Source organism: Nematostella vectensis, chromosome 1, assembly GCF_932526225.1.
Source record: "Nematostella vectensis chromosome 1, jaNemVect1.1, whole genome shotgun sequence".
NCBI lineage: Eukaryota > Metazoa > Cnidaria > Anthozoa > Actiniaria > Edwardsiidae > Nematostella > Nematostella vectensis.
This window is the reverse complement of record NC_064034.1, coordinates 2,747,419-2,765,179: the sequence shown is the minus strand read 5'-3', so window position 1 is coordinate 2,765,179 and position 17,761 is coordinate 2,747,419. Positions and strand designations below refer to the sequence as shown.

Genomic DNA, 17,761 nt, shown 5'->3' with positions numbered 1-17,761 from the left:
TATCCATGGAGTAAGCAGACATTTAGACCCATATCCGCACGATGTCGACGACGCAGCAGAGCAAGATTACAAAGACCATCACCGACGCCGCAGTCTGGGTTGGGCGCAAGGTCTTACGCGAGGACTTCACCAAAGATCACTCCGCGAACACCATGAACTACGCAAAAATGACTGCCGCCGTCGCAGGTGCTGTCGCTTTGAAGGGTTACCTTGAGGACCAGAAGATCCTGCCCATGTAGTAGCATGGGCCGTGTGTTAGACTCGTGCGCGCCTTGCGCATACACACAGCGCGTGGAGTGCGCTTTGCATAGACATGGCCTCTATCGCGATAATGGTTGGCGGCGCCGTCCTAAACGCGACTGCATTCGTTGGTGGCAACTACCTCGCAAAGTTCCTGTCGAACGATGAGAGCCCCGCCTTAGCCGAGAAGGAGAGGCACGACAAGGCCCTAGAGAAATACAAACAAGACTATGGACGCTACCAACAGCGGCGACAAAAAATCCTCGATTGGCAAGCTCAAAGTCGCGAGAGAGGGTCCCTCGCAAAGCAGAACTTCACCGACACCGACTACGCGCTCAAACTCTACAACCAGACCTCCCTGGAGTCGATGCGGGCCCTCGAGCTGTCCGACTACTACGTCCCCAGCAAAACGCAGAAGAGCGCCGAGTTGGCGTACATAGGCGCCGGCGCTCTCGCCATCGGCTACGCAGCTAGCCGCTTGCTGTGATGCAGCTGCCGTCGAAACGCGTATACGTACGTATGCGTCTAGGCGGCCTTTTTCCATGCTGCGCGTATACGTGTAAGTACACGTATACGCCAAGGCACCTGGGGTGTCATCGGGGGGATCACGCGGACTATCTGGTCAGCGAGCCGCACGCGGGAGATGCCGGTGTACACAGCATTCGTGATCCAGCCCTCTAAGCTGTGGTCTATGATAAACAAACGTCTTGGGTTCTGGATGGTCTTGCCCTGCACCCGGTGGACTGTCCCCCAGCCCGCGTATTTCCACTCGAGGGGAAGCCCGTTAAGGACCACGCCGAGAGGGACCTCGACTACCGTGCCTTTGTACGCGTCGACCTTCTAGCCCCTTTTGCCTGGCACGGGCACCGGCCGTCCTTGCTTGCGATAACGATGCGCGACGCTAGGATCGGGGTCAAAGCGGATGGTTGCTGGCAGTCGGGGGTCGTTTTTCCTGTGGTGCTCTACCAATCGCTGCTGGACAAGGGCCCCCATCCTGTTGGTCGAGCACACCCACATATCGCTTGGGTGGGCCTGCTCGATCGCCGCGTCGAACGCCACCCCCAGGGCGGGACCTGCCCATAGTCGCCACAACACACTACCTGACACGGCCGCGTGGCGAGATACCCTAGGATGGCGCGTAGCACTTTAGTTTGCTCCTTACAGCACTCGTCAATGATTATTACTTCTGCAAGACGGTCGAGTTTGTGCCCCAGCTCGGAAGGTCTCCACTCCTCTATCGGCTTCTCCGCTGGTATGCAGAGGTAGTGGTGGTAGGTTTGAGCCTTCACCGCGAGGCGCGGGTTGTTGCGATGGTCGTGGGCGAGGTCGTTCTCGGGGGTGAGCACCACAGCGTTACGGCCACGGAACATGCTCACCGCCCGTCGGTCTTCCCCGATCCTCCCTGGCCGGCTAGATACATCATCGCAGAGGTTGCGCCCACCAGATCGCACGGCAGACTCGGCGCAGTGCTTGGCTCCCTAGCCAAGCACCCCGACCTCTTCGGACCCCAAGCCGCCTCGGGCCGCCACTCGTACCCAGGCCTCTTGTGGCGCCACTCTCCATACCTCGGATTTCGCTCCACGAGCCTCACACTACTGGGCACCGCCTTTGCGTATATGGCATCTGTGCACTCGGAGGACGTCTTCGCGAGGGATCCCCCTCAACATGCGTCGCAACGCTATGTTTGTGTACGCCAAGACGAAGGCCCTGATGTGGTACCATTGTGAGCGCCGGACTCCGTCTTTGTATTGGATCAGATGAGCCCCGTCGGCATGCTCGAAGTTAAGTAAGTGGTCGGTGCCCGCAAGGAGGTTTGTCAGATACGCGGCTTCCTCACGGTCGCGGACTACGATCGAGGACTCGTCGCCATGGCAAGCGCACTTGCCTACGAAACGGACAGCGAGATCTCGACCCTGCGAGTCTTCGCCGCCGAGGCCGGAGTGGGGGAACTTGATGGAGTCCTTTTTTCCGACGCTATACAACACCTCCCTCGCCGCGGCCATGGCGAGGTCACCCGAGTCTAGCAGGTCCTTGAGCTCTGGCGTGGTGATCCAGCCCTCGTTTTGTTCCAAGTGCTGCCCTACCCTCCCGGAAGTGTAGGGGTGGCAGGCCTCAGAGAACCCCCACTTGGTCAACTGAATGGCCCCGGTCAGTTGAAGAACCTCGCTCAATGGCCGTCCCGCAACATCCGCGATACGATACACGTTCGTAGGGAAGCCGTATTTCCGTACTAGATCAATGGCGTCCGAGGCGCCGCCGAAGACACTGTCCTCGCATCCTAGGTACGCCGCACGCATGTCGATGTGAGCATGAGGCCGCGCCCCTAAGTTTTCCCTGCTATTCCACACTTTGGACTCAACCTGCGCCGCTCGCCAGACGTCCCTGTATTTAGGAGGCGTTGGCCTGATGTTTTCTCTTTGGGTCCACTTCTTGAAGCGATACCCTATTGCGCCGCCCATCGAATGCGTAGCTTTGATGTACTCTTGGTAGGCTGGGTGATCATCAGGGAGCCATTGAGGATCATGTCCAGTCTCGTCTGTAAACGCCCTGTCGATAGCCCATCCGTCTTATCCCGATCGGTACAGTTTGCCTTCGTGCGTGACTATAACACGCCCACACAGCCAGACCCTCGTGCTTCTGGGGATCGCCCTGTTTATGAAGCGGATGAGCACCTCTCGCACCTTCGCTTTGTGCGTTTTTGCGGCGGCACTGGTAGCGCGAGGCGCTGCCTCTCCCTGACATAGCGAACGAAGCTCCCTCTCAGCCTCGAAGTCTAGGCCGTGGACGCTCGCGATCGCAGGTGGTTCAGTCGGAAGCTCCGCCCAGGCGTGGTTATTGTGGCAAGGGTGCGGATTTGTGTGTACCCCCTCTCGTACTTCCCCGAGTCCCACAGGACGTTGCCCAGGGCGTCCACGGCTACCAGCTTTATCCCGAGCTTCCTTTCCATCTCAAAGAGGTCTTCTTTGGTGCACCCCGTGGTGGCCAGCTTCTTGTCAAATCGCTCGAGGATCTTGCCTCGTTTCTTGGTCAGACCAAGGGAGCGCGAGGTGCCGCGATTCCTCAAGAAGTCGGCAACATAGCTCACAACACAGTTAACGAAGGCGTCACCCCCCTCTCGCACAAACATTGGCCCAGGCTCACCATTTTGCTCAGGTAAAGGGCGAAGCTCGTATCTCACGTAGACGAGGTACTCTCGCCCCTTCTCCCAAATACCCGCATCGATGCCTTCCAGGGCGCCGACTGCGATTTGGCCCCCCCTTTTGACTAACAACCCACCGATCTTGTGCTCCGAGCGCTCTTCCTCCTCTGTGATTGGCGCCAACGGCTCTGCGGGGGGCCTTACCAACGACCGTGAAGAGTCTGTAACGCCGGTCGGGGTCTACCATCTCGAGCACCAGCGGAAGCACTGCGTTCGCCCGCAGAGACTCTCGCTCGTGCAAGACCCACCACACCGAGCCGTCGTCATTAATATCAGGCCCCCGCACAACCGGCCTTAGAGCAATCACACCTGTTCCACCAAGATCTCGCATCTCCTGGTAAACACTGGCGCTTATGTCTCGGCCCCGTAGAGTGGCATCCACGCTTGGGAACCGAAGATGGGCGCCGCCGACGAGGAGAGAGTAGTACGTCTCGGGGTCTAAGCTCTCCGGGCCCTCCTGCCGCCGTCCCGGCAGCAGAGGGTCGAACTCGCGCCAGACCTCCTCCGTCCACACCTTCTCCGGTACGAGCGGCTTAAGCAGCCTGTGTTTGACATCGTCGGGGATGTCCTCGTCCAGGATGCTTTGGACCAGCCCTGCCAGTACGGCGGGCGCCTCTTTGTCACGCATGCTATCGAGAATCTCCTCTATATAAGCGTCCATGTTTGGGTATACCGTGTGCCACCCAACTGCCCGTATCACAACCGGCGGGATGAGTGCCCGATTATGACCCGCGCCACCCAGTCTCTAACTGGGAGTTCGGGTATGCCCCGTGCCACCCAGTCTCTAATTGACCGCACCGCGGGCCGCGATCGAGCGTGCCTCTCGACGCCACGCATCCACTGCCCTACACGATTCGCTCCGCAGGGGCGGCACAACCGCGTCTCCGACCGAGTCCCTACGCCGCAGATCCTGCACGGCACGGCAAGGGGGATGCCCATACGGAGCCTTTGGAGGTGCACCTTGCAGTAGGTGTCCATGCACCTTCGGCCGCACGTGTTTGCGTGGCCGGCCTTCAGCCACCCGCGGTAATCCTTTCCGTACCTCATCCTTCGAACGCTCGGTATACCACAGGACATACGAATGTCTAATTCCAAACCCAACGCCTAATTGATTATTCGTGTACGCGAAATCTATTTTGCCTACATTAGCTTTTGCCGATTGTTTATGTACGTGAAATCGATTTGGCCTACATTAGCTTTTGCCGATTGTTTATGTACGCGAAACATTATCTGCCTGACATATAGAGACGGGGCTGGGAGGCCCGGAGGGGGGATCCGGGCCTCCCAGGCCGTTTCACTGAAACTACCCAGCCCCCCCCCCCCCCCCCCCCTATGACAACAACTTTAATAAATTATATTCGGTACACAAATTAAAGATAATCTTCGATACACGAACATTTCGTCTGGTTTGCCCGTGCTATTACCTGATCGTCTGGCAGGGCTTCCGGTAAAGGTGGAAAAAAAACTAGCTGCCCGGCTGTCTCCAATTTTCTCGAGTTTTAGCCTAAATAACAAGTTTCTGGCTTTTAAACATTTCGACGATTATTTAGAACAGCCAAGCGATGATTTTTAGCCTGAAAAGCTATGCGACAAGCGGCCCGCAAATGCTCGGCACAGTATGAACGAAGCGTGGAGTTCGACACAGTCGTTTTCGCCACAACAGCCGTGCACAGAGAGAAAAAAACTCGATGCACTGCCCTTTTTTATTTTCGCCATTTTAAGCCAAAATGAAGAGTTTTGACTTTTAAAAACCTCCCACCGTTATTTAGAACCGTCAAAGAGTAAGGAACACAATTCGAAGCGGTCTTCAAACTCGCTCTACAGACATTCTATCGGCAAAATTAAAATAAAGGAAGACTCAAACACAATATTAAATGGTCGAAAGTTTTATTTTTCACGATAAAGTACTTTTTTGTCCTTTTTGTTTTCAAAAAGGATTCTTGTATCCATCCTTATCAATAGGAAACACTTTAGAGTCCGGTGTTTCTATTCTTTTATTAAAGGCTAAATTTTCGTAGTACTGCCGTTCGCTGTTAAGTTCCCCTTCGTTAATATGTGAATGTTCTACCTGTCTCACTGTTGCACAAACCATCTGGCTCTTTATTTGCCTGCTCCTCAAAATCTGCCTCCTCCGTCATCATAGGCCCTACAATAGTATCTACATTATCAACTCCAGTGAATCCACAGTTAAAGCATGTGTCGGTCGCACGAGGTGTTCTATAGCCTAAAAAATGTAATAATCATAGCAAAAAAAAAAGTTAATTCGTATTTCATATAGAAATAAAGCATAAACAGCTTTATTTCATTAATAAACTACAACAAACTTTGCGTGTAACAGATTCCTATAGCATAACGGTAAGACCACTTCTTCTGAAACCTGGAATACTCTTTATCTTTGTAACTCCTTATAAACCTAGAACTCTTAGTATCTTTGTAACTCCTTATAAACCTAGAACTCTTAGTATCTTTGTAACTCCTTATAAACCTAGAACTCTTAGTATCTTTGTAACTCCTTATAAACCTAGAACTCTTAGTATCTCTCCTTATAAACCTAGAACTCTTAGTATCTTTGTAACTCCTTATAAACCTAGAACTCTTAGTATCTTTGTAACTCCTTATAATCCTAGAACTCTTAGAATCTTTGTTACCCCCCTTTGGGCACCTAGCTTAAAGGGATTAATTGCTCAAGCCAGCATATTGTATTTCAGTTATCTCTAGTCTTGATTGCTAGCACACGTTCACAGCTTCACTCTATAATTCTTTGTTCTTTTCAACGTTTATATATCAAGCTCATATTGTTTTTTCCACTGTTACGATGCCGCGAGAAAAGAAATGTCCAGGCTGCAAGAAGCCAGTAAATGATCATGATTTTGGCGTGCCAGGGAAACATTGTGACGGTCCTGGGGGCGTTCCCGAAATTCGGGGCAATTCTCCTACACGGAACGACGAACTGTTGAATTCGCTCGCCGCCGCTGTTCAAACTCTCACGGCCGAGGTTCACAGTTTGAAGGCCGATCATGCTAGCAGTCGTCAGTCCCATTACTTGCCGCCCTCCGACGTTGCTTCGTCGTCGCGATCTTCTAAAGATGTATCGCCGCGCCGTGCGACGACGGTTACTTTGCCCGAGCTTAGAGCCATGGATGACTTGGCCGACGCGGCGGATCGACGTGTGGCTCATGTTCTGCCCATTGCATCCAGTGAGTCCGATGAGGAAGCTGATATGGGTGCGCTGGCTTCCTCTCCGTTACGGAAGCCAAATAAAGCTGGTCAGTTGAAGTCTGGCAAGGAAGACCGTCCAACTTCAGAAGTTGTAGTTAAACAGTTGTGGCCGCAACGTTTTCTTTCCTTGACTCGTGCTAGTCAGGAGATTACTTACGAACGTCTTACCATGGCAGAATTCGTGGCGGGGTATGCACAGATTCTACAATTACGAGAGATCAGTTCGTTCGAGCGCGCCGAACGACACAAACATTTGGTAACGCTGATGTACCACGCACAGCTATACGAATGGGAGGCGGTGCTTGCCTTCCATGGAGCGGTTTTGCTTGAAATCGAACGTGGCTTATTGAAGTGGGGTGATTCCTTTTTCCCACCTCGAAAGCAGAACTCTCCATGGTCAGCTACTTTCACCGCCGAAAAAGCAGTCTTACAGTTCAGGGCCGACATTGTTTTGTAGAGATTATCAACGCGAGAAGTGCATTCATACCAAGGATCATTATGGTTACGTCCGAGGCGAACGTAAATGGGTAAAACATATTTGTGCGGCTTGTTGGGTACAATCGAGAAAACAGGAATCGCATAGAGAGGATTCATCTGATTGTCCGCTTTCAGGGGAATCAAAAAACTGATAAACTTCGCCCTTGGTCAAGACATTGGGGGCGTTCCTTCCGTTACTGTTGCTTCATTTCCGGATATGTCGTTTTGTGCTTTGAATGCTGATGCTTGCTCCCAGCCGCGAAAGGCTGCAGTTCCTGACTGTCGTGGCTTTTCCACGGGCGCTGATTATATTCATGATGTGTGTTTTCCTCAGCCGGTGGAGGCTGGTGTTCTAGACTGTCGTGGTTTTTCCACGGCCTTTCCTCGTGACTCTCAGCAGGCGAATGATTTTTATTTGTACGCACATGAGTTAGTTTTTCGTTCTGGTCGCCCGAACTTTGTGGTTTCTCGCCTGCCCGTTCCAAGTTCCCTAAAGATCGATACTTGGAGGACTTTGTTGTATGATTATGACGACCAAATGATTTGTGATCTCCTGGAGTTTGGTTGGCCGGTGGGTTTCACTGGCGATACTGTTCCTATTTTTGATGCTCGCACTCACCGGGGTGCGCTCAATTTTGCGACTCAAGTTTCAGAGCATTTACAACGTGAAGTCTCGCTTGGTCGTGTCGCTGGGCCGTTTACGGATCCTCCCTTCGGGGGTGGATTTGTTACTTCACCGTTGAACACGGTTCCCAAGCGAGATTCTGAAGAACGTAGGGTAATTGTGGACTTGAGCTGGCCTAAGGGCGGTTCAGTAAATGATGGTATTCCGTGTGATAGTTTTCTGGGAGATCCGTTCGTGACTTGTTATCCCACTATAGATGACATTGTGGAAGCGATCGTGCAGTTTGGCCCGGGTTGTTTTCTCTATAAGAGGGATCTGCGGCAGGCGTATAGGCAGTTTCTTGTGGATCCCGTCGATTACCGTTTACTTGGGTATATTTGGAATGGACATTATTACTTTGACACTGTTTTACCTATGGGGTTACGCTCTGCTGCTCAGGCATGTCAGCGCGCCACCTCAGCGGTAGCTTGGATTCATCGACAGCAAGGAAAAGTTTTATTTAATTATTTGGATGATTTCATTGGGGTTTCTGAGGCTAGCTCTGCGACTTCCGATTTTGAGCAGTTGGGGACTCTTCTCTCCTCTCTGGGACTGATCGAATCTGTTTCCAAAGCTTGTCCGCCTTCATCGCTCATGCTGTGTTTGGGAGTGATGGTAGACACGAATTCCTTTACGTTGTCAGTTAGTCCTGAGCGGCTAGCGGAGTTAGAGCTTCTCTTACATGATTGGAGGAACCGCAAAACTGCTCGCAAACGGGAGTTACAATCCCTAGTTGGCAAACTTGTGTTTGTTTCAAAGTGTGTTCGTCAGAGTCGGGTGTTTATCTCGCGCTTATTAAGTCTGCTACGAACAGTTCAATACAATCATCTTCACGTTAATTTAACCGCGGAATTTCGCAAGGATATTATTTGGTGGTGTCATTTCCTGCGGGAATACAACGGAGTATCTATGATTAAAACTACCTCTTGGAGTTCTCCGGGGGAAGTTTTTTCTACAGACGCTTGCCTGGTTGGTTGTGGAGGCGTTTGTGACAATGAATATTTCCACGCTTCATTTCCGGATGTGATTGTTGCTCAGTCCCTCGATATAAATTGTTTGGAACTTCTCACTATTGTGGTGGCGCTTAAGTTGTGGGGTCAACGGTGGACGGGACTCCGTTTAACCGTGCGCTGTGACAATCAGGTTGCTGTCACGATTCCTCGGCTTTGGCCTCTCTGCAAAAGGATCTACGACAGACATTACAAGCTGCTTATAGCACAGGGACATATAGTAATTTAAAGACTCAATTTAAGGCCTTTTTTCTATTTTGCTTATATTTTGACTTGACTCCATTACCAGCAGACATAGATACGGTCTGTCTTTATGTACAGTTTTTAAGTCGTTCGATTGCACCACCTTCGATTCGTAATTATTTAAGTGGGGTCAAGTTATTACATCTTTTTGCCGGTTATGACTATGCATTTACTAAGGATTTTAGTTTATCCCTAGCCCTGCGGGGAGTTTCCCGTAGGATACCACATGTACCTCAGAGGGCTCCACCGGTAACTCCTAGCCTTTTATTGCTAGTTGCGCGAACAGTAGATTTTCAACATGATGCTAACTCTTCTACATTGTATTGCGCATTTCTCTTTGCATTTTTTCTTATGGCGCGTATAGCTAATATCGTACCGCGTTCTATTAAGGCATTTAATCCTACCCGCGATCTCACACGGGGTGATGTTTTGTGTAACGAACACGGGCTTATCGTCACGTTTAAGCATACAAAAACTATTCAGTTCGGTCAGCGTCGATTACACATTCCTCTGTTACGTATTCCAGGCTCGTTATTATGTCCGGTCGCTGCCTATAACAACATGATTCGCCTGGTACCCGCTTCTGCACGCAAACCGCTGTTTTTATTGCTTGGTCATTCAGGCCCGTTTGCTTTGACGAAGTCCCGTTTTGTTACCGAATTTCGTCTGGCGCTTTGCTCAGTGGGGGTTGCTCATGCTGACTCATATCGGGGTCACTCATTTCGACGCGGCTGTGCCTCTTGGGCGTTTAACCACGGAGTACCAGGGGAATTGATACAGTTGTATGGTGATTGGGCTAGTGACTCTTACAAATTGTATTTAGAATTTAGTAATCAATCAAAATTGGCGCTTGCTTCCCAGCTACGTGCTTCCATTCAGGCCAGTAGTTAGGCCTTCTGCACTGTTTTGTTGTTTGGCCGGTGGTTTGGTGGCAGAGAGGTTTATTATTATTATTTTAGTTTTTCATTTATCAGTTTGTAGTGATTTTATAATAAACTTCTCTTATGCCAAACAAAAAACAGTGTCAGTGGTTTATGTTGGGTTGAGGAATTTACCCCCCTTTGGGCACCTAGCTTAAAGGGATTAATTGCTCAAGCCAGCATATTGTATTTCAGTTATCTCTAGTCTTGATTGATACCTAGAAACTTGTTGAATTATGTCAATTACTAACAGAATGTGAATGGCCTTTTTCTGTAGGGAGGAGTAGGAAAGTTGTTGGTAGCTATTTGTAGCTATCAGTGGCCTGCTGAACAGCTGAAGGCACTTAATTTTGATGGTGTACGTGGAACAAAATAATTCCTGAAAATAGTACTTGTCCCAGTTCATAAAGCAAAATGCTTCTTACGCTTTACGAGTTCCATGCGAATCAACATGAACTTTTGGGTATCTCTTTCGGATAGCTCTCATATGCTCTATTTCCCTGCTAGCAGAGGCCTCTTTTCTCTGTATTTCGCTGTGCTTGCGTTCGCGAGGAAAAGAGACCTCTGCCATGGGTCGAAACTGTTTTCGTTGCGCATCAGTGTGCGTTTCTAAACGACCGAGCTTGACGTGCCAAAACACGTACCATCGCGCGAAAGCTGTCAATATGCTAATATGCAATATGCAAAGACGAGTATTGTCTTGTTTGTGGGATACATTTCAAGACATCTGGGCAGGCGAGTTTCTTCAATGTAAATATCGCACAGTTGGACTCGAAGAAAATGTTACAAAAATTTTTGGTAAACTTAGATCAGCTAATTCCAGTAGAATATGCTGCAAAACTTGTAAACGGAAGATTAACTCGTTAGTCAAAAGAGAGAAAATCCTGAATGAAGATAAGGCATTGAATGACTACTTTTAAAATTCGTCGCGTGATATTTCTACGGAGGACGCCGTTTCGAATGCGGGCTTAGTCATTGTGGGCTCAAATAGTGGCCAGTAATTAATTAACGGAGCATGCGCTCTGGATCTCCCGTCCACGATCGTGGACGGCGGTTTGATTAAACGAACTTGCGACCCATGGCAGAGGTATCTTTTTCTCGCGAACTCCAACCCAGCGAAATACAGAGAAAAGAGGCCTCTGCTAGCAGGGAAATGCTCTATGCTTTAGCTATATTTTGGGGTATCCTGTGTTGGTACTCGTATTATGCAGCACAGGGAGCCCAATCATGGTGGAAGGGTTCTTGCTACTATTGCTACATTTCAGTCAGTATTTGGCAATATCTTGCAAATCTTTTTGTCCGGTTTTGTTGGCATTTTTATAATTTTCTTTATCAGTTTACTAATATATTTATAGTTACAAGTAATCTGCTACTTTGACTCAAATCTTTTAGTTCCAAAATTTCTTTAAAAGTTTTGAGAAATCACTTAAATAATACCAATTACAGCTCAATTTGGTAATTTAGACCTTACTTTGTGTTTTTCTATGTGAGTAAAAACTTATATAATTTAATAATTTAACTTAATAATTTTAAAATGAAAACATTACATGATGACGTAAAACACAATGTGTCGTCACGAACAGCCTTTAGTGATCGCAATGTGATTGGCCAGAATTTTCCCTACGTCATAATAGAGCCGCAAAATAACAAAACAGTTCAATCCGAAATATAGCGAAAGTTCAGTAAAATGATTAGTCACCAAAAGTTGGAAATCCGCCCTGCTTATTAGCTGTTGAAGTGCCCGGACGTTGACTATTAAAGCAGAGAAATACTTTTTGCTCGCATGGCTGGCTTAGAGGATGGCTTGCAAAAATACCAGAAGGTTTACAACTTTCTCAAACGAACGCTTGCCCAAGACAAATATGAGGGAATACGGGTTATCGAGCCATGTGTGATTGTTGCTGATGGGTTCAACAAAAAATTCCAATTTGCAGTTTTAGGTGCAGAAATGCTCTACATAATCGATAACCCTCCTAAAGTTGCTAAAGGTATTCGCATGACTGTCGATTTAGCTACGATCACTGCAGTAAAAATGGTAAGCTTGTATTATTATCGGAGCTTTATTATCTGTTTTCGCTTGGCTTGACTTGCATTTCAGCTAACCAGGTGTTCAATATATCCATGATTTCAAGTACTTTAATTTCCTTCTCCTCCTGTTACGTGAATCTGAACGGTGTCGATTGCCTTGGTTCGCTTTGATATTTAAAAATGAGCTTCTACCCCAAATATTGTTGTCGAATGTTCGTTGGGTAAATTGCAGATGTTACTATTTGTTCAAAGCTGATTATTGATGTTATGAATTCCATTTTGACTTGAATTTGACCCGATTGTTATAGACTAAAAATAATACAATCGAGCCTCAGGTTTACCTGCTACCCATTATTTTACTCGACCACAATTTATGGAGAGATATAATTTCATCGCTGCGAACGTATTCTGGTTGCTATTGTCATTTTGTGGTTGTCTGCTAAATTATGATACATAGATCATTGTGTGCAAACATCTTAATATAACTCTCACAAAAAAAAAACTACCGTCCAGACAGTCTATCAAGATTATTAAGTTGGTGTTATAAGAGTTTTACTTACAAAACACTGTTAAATGGCTTCCTGTCATTTATGTTTATAACGGTTCATCAGATTTTTTTATTATTTTAAAATTTTGATGTTTCAGTAATCATTATCTGTTGATTTTATCTTTTTTAGATTCATGATATTGCTGAATTTCTTGGCGGAGATTTAAAAAACAGAGTCCAGCATATCCATGTCACTTTCAAGAAGCGTCCAGTTATTCCCCAACCAATAGGGGACTATTCACCAAATACAGCTTTAAAATCATCTTTGCTCACAGCGTCAGCACTATTTCAAAGAGACGACAATAACAGGTCATCCACATTTTCACGAAGAGGCTCATCTGGTGCTCCTGATCAACATTCTACTCAGCTGATACCATCTAATCACCTAGCAGTACAAGCTAGTCAATTAAAATTAAGCGCATCAGAAGGTAACATTCGTCAGATGCTTGAAGAAGAAAGATTGCAGTTACCATCAGAGGGCCCTTTTTCCAGGGGTTTGCTTCCTGTTTGTGGACGACCACTGCCAGTTCCGCCATCTAATAGAAAAGAGACCCCAAGCAGAAGAAGACAGAAAAAGAACAGGAGAAATCAAGAGCAAGAATCAGATACCTTTGATTCTAGCTCAAGCAGTAATGATTTAGAATTGTCATTTCGCTCAATTTCTCCTCAGATGGACTTGCACCCATTGGAGCCTTATGAAAGGTTTCGCGTACCATCTCCTGACCCCAGATCATGGAGAACAAGGAAACATCACCGCACTAGTAGTAACGAGTCTTCAGAAGGCGTGGCTGACAGGGAATTCTCAGCAAATACTGGACATGATTCAAGTGGTGGAAATATAGATGAGATGGATATATACATTTTGGAGAAGCAATCTCCAATGTTTCCATTCCTGAAAAGTTCTTGGAATAACTGTATCCTGGTATGATTTGTATTTTTATTTTTGTTGCTGATAGCCCAGTTATAGTTCAATGCATTTTCTTTTTTGTTTTTCTTACAGAAATCAACCTTGCAAAGTGGGAAAGAAATCTCATCTTCATCTTCTGCCAAAAGATTTTCTATAATTGATAAGTAAGTTTTCACCCATATAGTCACACAGTTTTTTTTTTCTTCTTAAAGCCACATTGTTACCAGTTAACTTCCGGTCGAATATGTAACAGTCTCCGATGATTTTTAAGGAAAACACAAAAAATATTTAAAAATAGTGTCTATTGGAAGATTCTTTGAAGATTTGATTGATAATTTAGAGCAGATGGCCTGTTAAATATCTCGGATTCTAATAGATTCTTTTGTCTCTTAATGGATGAAGTTTCCCTCAGACCTCTGGAAGTAAACTGGTGACAATATGGCTTTAATATTAGATCTGTAAGCAGGCTTCAAAATATGTGTTTGTGGGGGGGGGGGGGCTTGGTACAAGTAAATTTTAGGGCACTTCCACCCCCCCCCCCCCCCCCCCCCCAACACACACACACATTTGTTTTCCCACCACTTGTTTCCTTTACCCTGCAACAAGCCAGTTTCAGTGATTTTTAAAAAAAATACCCAATCAATCTTGATCTAACACAAAATAATTTTTCTTCCAGTTCTGAGCTATTGACTTTATTCAATCAACTAAAAACGGAAATTCTTCAGTCTCACCACATGGAAAAAAACTTTGTCCTTATCAACGAACTTCTTACAGCAGCACAGAAAAGTTTTTCCCTCAAGAAATTATTCTGGAAGGTAGGGTTACATTTTCCCTACTAGCAGAACCCTCTTTTGTATTTCGCTGGGCTAAGGTTAATGTAGTTGATCTAGGGGTGGTTTCATGGGAGAACCACTCTCTAACCAAAACAATAAATTTATGCTTTGGAGCAGATTGAACTTAATTATTAGGATTTGGGGTGGGATGGGAGGCACCAAACTGAAGTGGGGACGGATGAGGGGTGTCGGCCCCTTCTTCATCATATTACAAAGTGTATATACTGCATAGCACTCGATTAGATCAACATTTAACCAAAGTATTTACATGTTTTAGTCTCCAGAATTATTTAACTTCATTGTGGACCAAATAAAGATGTATCTTCCTGAATCTCCCAGCACTCGCTCAAGGCAAAGGGGGAATAATCGAGCTGACGAGTTTGAGTAAGTTTAGCCGCTCTTTTAGTTTGCTTTTGTTGCTAAAAGCGACCAGTTTAATTTTCTGTGACACAAAAAAGTATTACTTTTCAGTAGAATTTGTTAGACACAGCAAATATTTACAAGTTGCAGCAAACACTTGAAGACATGGTTAAACGTTAAGAGCCAAAAAAAACTCACAAGTTATGCTCCCTATTCAATTGAGGTGACGATGTTATTTGAGCTATTTTTTGTCCTCGACAGGGTCAGGGTTACGGAGCATCGGCAGCACCCTAATACCCAAATAGGGGATGAGTGCCCCTTCCCCCAGGAATGGGGCCATTATAGCATATATAATGATATCATTAACAAATGCTGTCGAAAAAGATGTCTATGACTTTTATTTTTAAAGACAAGTTAAACCCAAAAATTGAGCGTGTTAAGATATTTAAGGTGTTTAAAAATGTCTGATAGCAAAACGTTTCCCTGTCATCTTATTTCATAGCTATATCGTCGTTCTGCTGGAGACCTTGGTATGCATGTTCCGTGAAACCGAAATTTTGCAGTCCAGATTGAACGTTCTTAAGGCCCACAAGTGAGTAAAAAGGTTTCAAGACCAATCTTTCCCTGGGTGCGAGAGGGTTAAAGGGCACCTAGCGTCTTTTCAGAAATGCCCCCCCCCCCAGCTACCCTCATCTCATTTATCCAAGCTGTGCCTCAAGCAACAGCAATGCTATACACAAATGCATTCAGATGTCATAGAATAGTTTAATTGGTAAACCCAACCCCTTTGATTTATCTTTCAGGGGTCAGACACTTAGGGATCTTTTAGAGCACGTCATTGCCACGCCTTGTGTAGGACGCAAATCATCAGAATCCAAAATCTCCCCAGCCGCCCAACTGCTACTCTACGGGCCCAATGGTGACGTGCGTCAAGCAGCCGAAGAAGACGAGGTAGGGAGGAGGCTTGGGGCGAGGTCACAAGGAACAACTTCTGGATCTAGCATTTTTCGAAGGCCTGAGTACCCTGGGTACTAGAGGCTCCGAGCTTCGCGGCGAGAACGGTGTCAGGCCTTCCTTTTTTTGTTAAGGAAAAAGTAAATCACATGATACTCAGGCTACGGAGGGGTAGTCTGCGTATATAGCTTGTATAGCGTGTACGTTTGCGACTTATTGCAATAAATCTCAAATCAACCAGTCAAATGCGAATAAAAACAAAACGGCAAATTATTTTTTGTTTGCATGTCGAAAAATAATGCCAGCGTTTTGAATAACCGTGCGACTTGTTTTTATTTGTCTGCTTGTATGTAAGGGACTCCAGAGGGCAACTTTATTAAGGTCTCCATGAGCTTGATGACGATAATGCTGGTAAAATTCTTTTCAGACAGCGAAACTTTTAAATGAGGTTTTGGATTGCGTGACGTCAGTGATATACGAGATTCTCACAGCTGTCCACCAGGTGAGTTGATGATATGAAAAAATTATGATGATGATAGTGGCATACCTGTCAACTCTCCCGCATTAGGCGGGAGTCTCCTCCTGCCTTTTAGCGATTTTCATCGCTTCTGAAAAGTTATTTAATGGAAAATCATAATTTTGCCTATTTTCTATTAACTTATTTAAAACATAATTCCCTTGTGCAGTGTAATAACACCCTCGTGAGATCTATAAGTTGATTGTTCGCGAGAGCTTTCTATAAGGAAAACGCCTGCAAGATTATACCTCACCCCCCCAAAAAAAAATCTCAAGCCTTGAGATTTTCGGTTGACAGGTATGTAGTGGCTATGGTGATGATGTTTTGAAGAAGTATTTGTGTAGTTGTTTAATATACAGAGGGTGATAAGAAAGCCAAAAGTATCTGGAATATACTGTAATTCAGTCTTCTCTTGTTTGTAGTCAAGCGTGTTCAAAATTGAGAATAACACAATCAACATTTCTTGGTTGATAAAGATTATCGACACGCACCGTGAGGCGGTAAGTTCAGTGTATATTTTATTATTATATTGATGTCATCCATATTCATAGCAATGGAGTTGAGCAGGTGTGTCAGTGTATCCCGTGGCTCCGCTGGGCACTTGGTAGAGGCTCTGGGCTAAACTTATTCGCATCACTACTGGCGGTCGAGCAGGCTGGCTGACTGAATGTCTAATTGACTGGTTGATTCATCGCTATTTTCAGGAAGCGTTTGTCAAGCGGATGATGGACAGGCAGATGTCAGTGGTGTTATCGGACCGTAAGCCGCTCTCTACTAAAAGCGCAGTACTGGTCTATCGTCAGCTGTACATATTGCATAACCTTCTTGAGTATAGCCACCCCATGGCCTCGGCTATCCCCAGGTCCTACTCAGAGGAATTCAGGTAGTTTCACTTGTTTGAGGAATAAAACCATTCACTACTTTGAACTTTATAATTTCCAATCTGTATTTACTAGGATGTGGTTGTAGTGCAAGAGAAATTTTCAAACAGACTAATGGATTATGATCATTAATTTTAGGTACTACATCAAAAGACATATAGAGAAGAAATTGCCTATTCAGTTTCCGCTGACCATGCCTACTTTGTCACTGCTGTCGCATGTTAGTGACGCAATTCTCAAGACCAAGGCTTCGTTCAGATGACGTCATGACCAAGGCCTCGATTGATGTCACAACAATGCAAATGACTAAACGATTATTTTATGCAATATTACCCCAGAGAGAGTAAATATTTCGTAAAACTTATTACAGTATCAATTGATGCTATTGTAAATATGTACAGAAATGAAATGTGTAGAACGAATAAAAAAGAACATAAATTTCAAACGAGTGTGGAAATCATTAGGTCATATAAGAAAAAAAGATTGCGTATGCAAATCCGTGAGGAACTAGAAGAATCTGATGAATTTCTCTCAATAGAGTCAGTTTTAAATAAACGTGTTTTTTTTTACAAATTATTTACGGTTTTCAATTTATCTTTTAGGGGCCTAAATTCATGCCATTCTCCACCCTCTATTTTGAAATCCTGGATCCGCACCTGAATAGTGCCTATGTTTTAATGAATCCAAAAGCGCATGCTCTCTTGATGAATTCTCTTTCTCCACGCCTAATTTTTATAAAAGAAATACAAAATAGTAGAGAGA

At 45.8% G+C, this 17,761-nt stretch overlaps 2 protein-coding genes and 1 long non-coding RNA gene across 4 annotated transcripts; 2 read left to right on the top strand and 1 right to left on the bottom strand.

The window, feature by feature from the left end:
* Positions 1-5,309: 5,309 nt before the first annotated feature.
* On the bottom strand, positions 5,310-6,111 carry LOC116616798. The gene is made up of 2 exons (XR_007312057.1): positions 5,991-6,111; positions 5,310-5,852 (listed from the first exon to the last, which is right to left on the bottom strand). It is a non-coding gene; the product is annotated as an uncharacterized LOC116616798 (long non-coding RNA).
* Positions 6,111-10,845, top strand: LOC116616797. Of its 2 annotated transcripts, none has more exons than XM_032378840.2 (2): positions 6,111-6,705; positions 6,835-10,845. In XM_032378840.2, the coding sequence occupies exons 1-2, from the start codon at positions 6,255-6,257 to the stop codon at positions 7,113-7,115; spliced, it is 732 nt and encodes a 243-aa protein (XP_032234731.1). In that variant the 5' UTR covers positions 6,111-6,254; the 3' UTR covers positions 7,116-10,845. The 2 variants fall into 2 exon arrangements, with proteins under 2 accessions (XP_032234731.1, XP_048585341.1); XM_048729384.1 differs by having other exon boundaries at positions 6,475-6,705.
* A 672-nt stretch (positions 10,846-11,517) lies between these two features.
* Positions 11,518-17,444, top strand: LOC5509831 (uncharacterized protein C12orf56). The gene is made up of 11 exons (XM_032378780.2): positions 11,518-12,007; positions 12,678-13,469; positions 13,548-13,618; positions 14,131-14,269; positions 14,565-14,671; positions 15,150-15,239; positions 15,451-15,598; positions 16,029-16,103; positions 16,541-16,618; positions 16,823-17,001; positions 17,138-17,444. The coding sequence occupies exons 1-11, from the start codon at positions 11,756-11,758 to the stop codon at positions 17,259-17,261; spliced, it is 2,055 nt and encodes a 684-aa protein (XP_032234671.1). The 5' UTR covers positions 11,518-11,755; the 3' UTR covers positions 17,262-17,444.
* The last annotated feature ends 317 nt before the right edge of the window (positions 17,445-17,761 follow it).